This window comes from Lygodium microphyllum, chromosome 15 (genome assembly GCF_053477565.2).
Source record: "Lygodium microphyllum isolate KBCC chromosome 15, Lygodium_microphyllum_v1.1.10, whole genome shotgun sequence".
NCBI classification, from domain to species: domain Eukaryota; kingdom Viridiplantae; phylum Streptophyta; class Polypodiopsida; order Schizaeales; family Lygodiaceae; genus Lygodium; species Lygodium microphyllum.
Genome location: NC_141149.1, coordinates 71,936,457 through 71,945,553, shown reverse-complemented (window position 1 = coordinate 71,945,553; position 9,097 = coordinate 71,936,457). Strand labels below are relative to the sequence as shown.

At 39.3% G+C, this 9,097-nt stretch overlaps 1 protein-coding gene across 2 annotated transcripts; it reads left to right on the top strand.

Annotated features, from left to right (window-relative positions):
* Positions 1-5,667: 5,667 nt before the first annotated feature.
* Positions 5,668-8,744, top strand: LOC148024664 (uncharacterized). 2 transcript variants are annotated; one of them, XM_087694306.1, is made up of 6 exons: positions 5,668-6,299; positions 6,389-7,144; positions 7,251-7,336; positions 7,440-7,745; positions 7,857-7,940; positions 8,041-8,744. In XM_087694306.1, the coding sequence occupies exons 2-6, from the start codon at positions 6,776-6,778 to the stop codon at positions 8,402-8,404; spliced, it is 1,209 nt and encodes a 402-aa protein (XP_087550432.1). In that variant the 5' UTR covers positions 5,668-6,299; positions 6,389-6,775; the 3' UTR covers positions 8,405-8,744. The 2 variants fall into 2 exon arrangements, with proteins under 2 accessions (XP_087550432.1, XP_087550431.1); XM_087694305.1 differs by having other exon boundaries at positions 5,668-7,144.
* The last annotated feature ends 353 nt before the right edge of the window (positions 8,745-9,097 follow it).

Genomic DNA, 9,097 nt, shown 5'->3' with positions numbered 1-9,097 from the left:
TCACTCGTCTAGCCATTGGATAGTGCATATGAATTGAGTGGCTTGCCTATGCCTTTGAGAGGATACCATCAATGATGCACAAAAGGGGGCAAAAGAAATATGGTGTGAAAAGGTGCATTGCTAAGGTGGCCAAGTGTCATAGTGTAATCAGGTAGTAGGACATTGAATGTGCAATGCAAAGTGCCAAATTCATGATAATGAAAGACTTGGAAATCGAGGAATGCAGGACAAGATGAGGGTAGGATGGGTGATGGGGAACATTGTGAAGACTAGGTAGGGTACTAAAAGCTTTTAGGAGTCTTTAAAGAGGTGGAGATGGAGGGAACAAATGATTTGAGGAGGGACAAATAAACTTTATTTATAAAAGGGCAAAGAGTGAGTTGGATATCACCTAGCTCACATGCTAGACCTTCATCAACAAGTATATGAACTTTTATTTTCATTTTTTGTGTTACGTTACTATTATAAAACCTTTTTGTTTATAGATGGGTAATGATTCAAGTGTACCTAGCAATGCTTTATAATGTATGGTTATCTAGTGTTAACTAAAGTGTTTTAATCCTATGCATTTGGATTATATGAGAAAGAGACAAAAGAGACTATATAAGATGGATACTGCTACATGGTTCACATTTCAATGGATAGTGTCACTTAACATAAGAAACTATGATTCATCTCTAAGATTAAGGTTGAGTTGTTGAAAAAAAATGCAACCATACCCTTAATTATGAAATAGGCGCACAAAGAGTTATCAACATACACTTACAACTTTATGGGGTTATAACTTATTGTCAATTGAGCAAATAGTTATGGACGTGAAAGTTTTGGCTTTGTGGGTTTCTGTCTAGCCAACAAAGAGTTTATCAAACATACATCCATAGCTAGTCCCCATGTAAAGGGACAAGTATGCATGCAATTAACTAGTAGAAGAGATGTGAAAAAGAAATGATAAACCTAACTTGCATTTAAGAGGAAGTTGGTTGTGTAAAGGAGATGTTATGAGAGGCATGTAAAGTTCATGTCTTCCTTTTGCCAAAAAATCTTTGTCATAGAGAAGGTATCCTTGAACAAATATAAATACTTGTCTTTCCTTTTTGATTCTACCTAATATCTGAGCTAGCTCTAAACGTGTAATCAAAATCAAAATCGTACTTGTCACATGACTCAACGACATTTGGATTTTGGGACTCCTCAGCACCATCTACTACTTTTGTATCTAATTAACTCAATAATTTTTCATTTTTTAAGCCAATTGAGATTTGTTTCCTTTTTTTCTTCGGGTCAAAGCACACACCTAGAGTCCAAAGGGAGGTACCTCCCCTTGCTGGAAGAGCATGGAAAAAGCTTTTGAGCCGACCATATGCTATGGATTCATCTTATTATGTTATTGTTTAACATTTATTGCAATTCAAATGAATAATGGAGCTTAATCGCACCAAAATCCTCTTTCTCATGGTCACCTTATCAAGGAGACGTACCACCCATGTGTTTGAGTGTGGCAATGAGCAACCCATGCCGAATTAAGTGTCCAACAAGACTTGAACCCACAACCTTGATCTTATGAGCCCAAGTTTCATAGTACAACTTTACCTTTGTAACATTCATTTTGAATTTTGTGATCACATCTTTATGGTACACACTCTTTTCAAGTACAAGTATGAGCTAAATAGGTTGACTTTGGATTAATGGTTGTGCCCATGCCTATGCCATGCTAATGCAAATAACTTACTACAACACTAATATCACACAAAGAAAAGCATTACACTTGAAGATTATATATGTCCAAGTGTGATACATATGGGGGTCTTTGCAATCACCATTTTGTGAGCTTATTGCCTTGAGGGTCTTGTAAATGAGTATTTTTCCAGCATGCACAAAAAATTGAGGTTTAGTTTAAAATGAATTGCAAATTTAAAAAAATCAAAATTTAAAGAATAAGGCTTAAAATCTTAAAATTGTCAAAATTTTTAGTTGTTAAAGTACATGTAATTTGGTTCAAAAATCCCTCTTAAATTCTAAGTTGTATGTTTTGGTATATGCTACCAAATTTTTTGTTCATGAACACTAATATGTTTCAAAGCGAATGTCACAAGGATAGAGAAAAGTAAAATTTAGCTAATTATTGTCAAGAACTTGCATTCAATAATTGATTACACAAGTCCAAGCTAGGTTATATGACAAATAGATTGAACGAATAACCTTTTTCAAAGTTTCATCACTTGATTATGGCCCAAGCCTTATTTCGATGGATCTATATCGATTGTATATAATATGAATGATCAATTGTCAATCACTTTGTTTCTAATTGATGGTACAAGTCCAAGTTTTGCCCCACAAGTTAACATCTACAAATAGTATATTGATTTTGTGATCTAACTTCTAGACTTAACAAGTCTCCTAATTTGAATGCATTCATGTCTTTGGGGTGATATTATGATATCAGGAAAAGAAGTAGAATATGTGGCTTTGACTATCTTCTCCTTCTAATTTGGAAATGAAGAATGCAATGCTTTGACTATGTTCATAAGAGCCTCTGAAAGACTTCAATTTTATGGTTTGTCTTGTATTGTTGTGGGACAGCTTGAGAGCTTGCCTCCACACCTTCAAAATTGTTTTGTCACAAAACTACTTGTTTGGAGGGGGACATCACAATAAAAAATGTGGGAAATGTAATGTTGTCATGATTGAGTAATGATAAAGGTCCACAACGGTGACAAATACCAGTGAGCAAGAAAATAGAGCACAAAAACATATGAAAGGGTTTATGCACTGGTAAAAACATATTAAAGGGTTTATGCATTGGTAAAATCAACGTAGCACCCTCATAATTCGAGTCTTGTGTCCAAACATGAAATAAATTGAGGCAAATTGCATCGTTAGTTCCTTGTTTCTCTTTCAATGAAGAAATAGCAGTAATCCTTCTCCAACATCACGCATAACTTATCATGCATCACAAAAACAAAGATGGAGTGGCATTGGCATATATTAAGTTTTGCACATTCTACCTAAGACATGAAAACATTTCAAATTGCGTACTTAGGATGCACTCAAGCTCTATTTATGCTTTCAATTCCTCCTAATTACATATATAATAATTAAAGTGAGCAAAATGTTGGCAAATTTTAGGTACCCCTTATCTCCTTAACGTCAAGGAGATTAGAGCCTGATGCATTAAAAGGCATTTCACCTACCCATATTTGATGTAGTAGGGTGCATAGCAAGTTTAATATTGTTGCAAATGGATGTAGTCAAAACTCAATAACCCATCTTCAAGTCTTGCATACCTCATACGTACTAATGAGAATATTTCTTAAAGTAATTATAGGGAAAATAGGCTAGTATTTTTGAGAGACTTGTGAGTGGATTGGAGGATGTTAATGTTGTCACACGATCATGATGAGGTAGCACTCATAAGTTTGAAAAAAGTATCTTATGCCCCAATAAATCATCATGCTAAGCTGACTAGTAAGCCAATGTTAGGTTATGTTTGAACCAAGTGCTCTTTTGATTATAGCTTGATGGTTTCATAATAATGTTAGGTAACACATTATGGAGGGCGTTGGCATGCACCTCTTTTTATTAACATCTTTGCTCGTTTCCATAAGGTATTCAACCAAGTGTAGTTCTTACGTGATTATTTCCAAATGCAATGGTGACAAAATTAATGAGAATTTTGGGAGGCTAACTCTATGGCATGCTAAGCACTATCTTGAGTTTTTGTTACCCACTTCGATTTTTGTGAAAAATGTATAGTACAACCATTTGAATATTCTATTTGTCTAAAGTAGCAATGACTAATTTCATGAATCTTCTATTGATTAAAAAACAATCTACTTAGTTATAAAATGGATTTGCATGACAAATGACTATTGATGGCCAAAATTCCATTAATGTGTGAACTCTTTTGAGTGCATAGGTTGTACATACACAACAACATTTGGTCATTGTTGAAAGATTTAGCAAGGAAGAGTAGTGAGGTGATGTGGGATAATACTTTCAAATTAGCAAATTAGGCCTTGCTCACAATAAAGAGATGGACAAGATTTTAAGAGAGAGCTTGCATTATTGTTGATTTTGTTTGTGCATTGTTGTTATTATACCCCACACTACTTGGGCCAAGGAGCATCAATAGCCAATATGAGTCCAAACCTACTTAATGAAGGCAAACTAAGAATGTTTGCAGCCATGGATAGCTTTGTAAGAGCTTAGGTAATGTTACTTGCAACATGAGATCTACAATGGATTGCTTGTGTTAAAAAATAGGCTTCTTTATAAGAAACGCACTAGCTCATGGATATTGTACCAATTGGGACAAGTAGTGTAACATTGTTGAACCCTTGTTTAGTGAGATGTGACCTCCACTCCATCTTACCATTACTAATTGCCCTCCAATGTGCGATTATAAAGATTTTCTAGGTGTTTGCTTGTTGGGCCTTGCTAGTACTTTAAACATATTTCATTATCAACCCCTTTCATAATTGGCCCTCCCACCTTAGATAACTCGGAGGGGGATTTGATTGGGGTGTGTGATGAGCCTTATTAGAATCTTCAATTTGCGAGGGCCATCCTGGTCAATGTACGTCTCATTTTATTTTTGTAGAATCCTATGAATTGTTAATGGGAATATCTTTGTATTAGTTCTCCAAAATGATGTTTTGGAAGTAGGACTTGGATGCCTTGAGTAGTATACATAAAAATCTCCTGGAGCCGATACAAAACCTTCATGATGATTTGCAAGGTTATTGGTCATATTATAGGTGAAACAACCCTAGATCTTAAAGTTAAACAGTTGTCTTTTCAACATTTTCAAGGTTCACAATAAGGTGTCCACCCATATGGGCTTGTTTTGGTTGTCCACACATATAGGGGGGAGCATTTTATCCTCCTCTTGTAAAAGTAGTCTACCCATATCGGGGATGTTTTAGTTGTTTTTAGAATGATCTATTCTATATATTAACAAAAGATTTTGTAGGGGTCACATGGTGCACGCAAAGCCCCCTGCATAATCTCCCCTCATCCATACACTTGCCCGCCTAATCCAGACACAAAGCATTGGGAAGACGATTCTTACATATTATCTTTGAGTATAATACATACAATATTGCCCACCCATACAAGGATGTTGAGGCCGTCATCAACATTATATGTATTATATTGGAGTATTATGTTGCATTGAAAGATATTTTAAACATCATATTTTCCAAAATTGACATTTTTTCTCCAAAAATTAAGTAAGGTTATATTAAGAGAAGCAAGTTATTTACAGTGAGAGGGGTATTTTCCATTCCTTTGGAGACACCATAGTTATAAGGGAAGGCCAAACCAGACACTAAACCTTGGATTTTCGCGAGTCGGTTGTCCAGGCATGTTTTTAGCGGTCCATTGAGAGACAAATCTAAGCGACATTGCCTGGCACTCCCATGGAATGTTACGGGGTTTGCCGCCTAGGGTTTCTTGAATCCGCTTCGCAATGGAACGTTTGCGACCGATGAACCCACTAGGATTGACCTGAAATTTGGGTTTCTAGTGGTGAGGAGAACTATACCGTGCCTACCTTGGGCGTCGACATCCCTAGGTGAGGGGGCAGGCAAACCAAATGTGTGCCCTTTTATGTGTGTGTGTGTCTCTTTTTTCACTCTACATGGGGGTGCTTGTGGGTGTAGGTTAACGCCAGAAAATCTCAGAAAACCCTTTTTGGGGCACTAAGATAGTAAAAACTCACTTCTCCTGCATTTTTTTTCGAGTGTGCTCTTCCTCTTTCTTCTTCTTGTGTGGCTATGGCGGCTTGGACTTCGCGCGTTTAGCCCCTCTTTACTCACACACACACACACACACACACACACACGCGGGCACAGACACATTTGCATGCCATACAGGAGTTCCTTTTGGCTTCCGCAACAAAGCATTTGTAAGGAGAGACGGAATGGAGACCGCTTTGTTCCCCTGCCGAGCTTTTCCGCGGCATCCGTTTTTGAATGCAACCTGAAAGGACAAAGCGCCAGCCATGGCACGGTGCCACAGGACGATCCGGTGACGAGAGAGTGTTCTTGGAGAAGAAGGCGATCCGACTGTGTGAGAGGAAAGGCGGAAGGCAGAGAAAGAGAGAGAAAAAGATTTATGAGAGCGGAAGCGCTTTCTGGTAACGAGTAGGTTTTTCTTCTTCCTGATCTCCTGTTATATCTTTAAAGGTCCCGCTTTGCCAAGGCTTCTCTGGCTCCCCTGGGTGGAGACGCGTCTGAAATTTAGGGTTTCGGATCTGTGCTCCTTCGAGGTGTCTTAACCGCGTGCAATTACCTGAGGTAATACTCAAAAAATTCACACGTGCACATACGCACTAACAGTATTCTGCCGTTCACGAAGATAAGAGAAGCTTTGGCTGTGGTACCAGCCGTTCTTATTCCAAACAGTATTCTGCTGTTCCAAGAACAAAGCTGTTGCTGAGGTATAGCAAATCTGGATACGCATCCTTGTGTGGCTACAAAGGTATGCTGCTGCGGCTTCGGCAAAGGCTTGTGTGAACTTCATCGGTTGACAACAAGATTTCACTCAGGCAGGAGGAGCTTCTCTTTTGCAGCATTCATCCTCCGTCCGTGTAGTTTCAAGCATCCCCATCACTTGTCAAAAACTCTAGCCATGGCGACCTTCACCAGACCATTTCCTCTCCCTCCTTGACCCCCTTCTTCCACTCGGTTCTCATTTCCAACGACGTGTCCTATATCTCACAGATTTGAAATTCTGCTGATTGTGTGTTTGCTCGCCCTGATTCCTGCATGCCATGGCATCTGCTCCTCCTTTTCATGGACCCGGGAGCTTTGAATCCCTTGGATCTGGAAGCCTGAATACAGACTACTCCCCTCCTTGCATTCCCCCCACCTGCTTGGTTCCTTACTCTGCAGCTCCAATCTTCCCAATCAACGGGGATGACTTCCTTGACAGCTTTGGGATGAAACCTCTCGAGCCCTGCTCTAAAAACGTAAGCACCTCCTCTCCCTTCTGCAGCCTTCCACTCGTTGAACGGCATGTTTTCCTGTGCTTCAAAGAGCCTCAGAGCTGGCCTCCTGTTGTGGATGCTGCCGAGTTTGATCGGCTTCCACGGTTTCTTGCAGCTGCAATCAAAGCAAGGAAGAAGGACATGTCTATGAAAGTAAGGGCTTGAACACTTGGATGATCTGTACGTCTTTGTTTTTGAAGCATGTTGTTTTGACCTCCAATCAGGTAGAGATTAACTGTATGGAAATTGTCTTTATCAGACTCGATTAACTATTTGCGAGGGTCGCGATGGCACTGATTCCTCCAATGGGGATGTACTGATATTTCCAGACTTTGTTCGATACAGGTGAAGTCTGTTTGATGCAGTTGGCTTGTACCTAGTTTCTTGTTCCATAATTGCAAGTGTGGCATTTCCAACTTAGTTTGTTTACTGTTTGGTTTTGTTTTAGGGGATTAACTCATTTTGATGTGGATGCCTTTGTGGAAGAAGTCCTAGTACATAACCGAGAATGGGTACCAGGAAGGCCAGAGAGGCTGTGTGGCATGCATATCTTTGTGTGTGCACATCAGAGTCATGATATTCAATGTGGTATTTTGGGCCCTGTTGTCATTAAGAAGTTCAGAGATGAGCTATCTGCTCGAGGTCTCACTACTTATGTAGCTGTAAAACCATGTTCTCATGTGGGGGGCCCCAAGTATGCAGCAAATTTTATTTGTTATGGCTCTAATGCGACTGGTGCAGTCTCAAGCCACTGGTAGGCATTTCTTTATGTGACAGGTGGTTTACTGCTTTGATTTTGTGTTCAGTTGCAGCTTCAGTTAATAAGTGGGGCTTGGCTGTTTCCAACTGCATGGCTTTGTTTCAGCTATGGATATGTTACCCCAGATGATGTCAGCAATGTTTTGGATGAACTTTTGGACCGAGGGTTCTTGGCTTCCCCGCAGAGCAGGTGCTGCATGGACTCTTTTTGGGTGCCTTTTTTCATTGCAGCAATGATTATAATGCCTTTGCAGGTTGTAAAGTAGCTTATAGTATCCTGTTTGTTGCAGTTGTTGTGGCCAGACAAATAATCCAGAGGAACAGACTATGCAAAATCTAGTTGGGCATGCTGATGAAGTGCTTTCTTTTAGAATTGAGGATGGGCAAGCCAGGGAGCAGGTTGTGAGGCAAACAAACAATGGTAACAGTGTCAGTATAGATGGTTACGTCAAGGTTGAGGGGAGGAAGATTGAAAGAAAACATCTTGATGCTATTGCCTACTCTAAGAGACACTACTCGAGTCCTCAATGGTGGCAAGCCTCATGGTGGTTTGACTTTTGGGAAAGGGAGGACACACTGGCAGCTTTGGCTGTCACAGGAGCTGCAGCAACTGTTGCAATTGCATACTATTTGTACAGAAATGAAAGGCTCTAATTTTTGCAGATGTCATTCGTAGTGTTGGTAAACCCTTGTCCTATGGCTTTTGTGCTGCATTGAGAAAATGCCAGGCAGAAAGTGGGTTGCAAAGAAATTAGTGGGGCCAAATGTAAATGGCACAACTATGTACAAAATGGGTCTGTAAATTTATGGAGCTAAATTAATGGTCTACTTATGTAAGTAGTTACTGATGTTTGGGTAGGCCTGTTGATAATGCTGTACATCATTGAAACTTCGTGTTTAGTCTCGACTGTCCCCTGTAAATATTTTTTAATGGCTGCTATCAGCTTGCTTAGGGATTTTGATCTTTGAAAAAATAATTTTGAGTGGCAATCATTTTAATTCGAGCAGCCTTCTTTCGATCAAAATCAAGAATAAATTAAAATTAAAAAATAAAAGGCTGTATTGTTGTAGGTAGTTGAGATTGTATTTTTACGTTTTTAAATTGGTTACTAAGATATTCATTGGATGGTGAACTGAAGTTTTCTGTGGAACCCATGGAAGGAGGTTTATGGGAAGTTGCACACCATCTTGGTTATGTATGTTTTGCTGGTTGAGATTCGACTGAACGAGGAATATGAATTGTTTTGTTGAAAAGGGGAACTTTGGGAAGCTGTTTCAGGCTTCTCTAGTACTTACACAAAGGGACTGCTATGGATGTCCTGAAAATTGAACGCTCTGAAATACGAG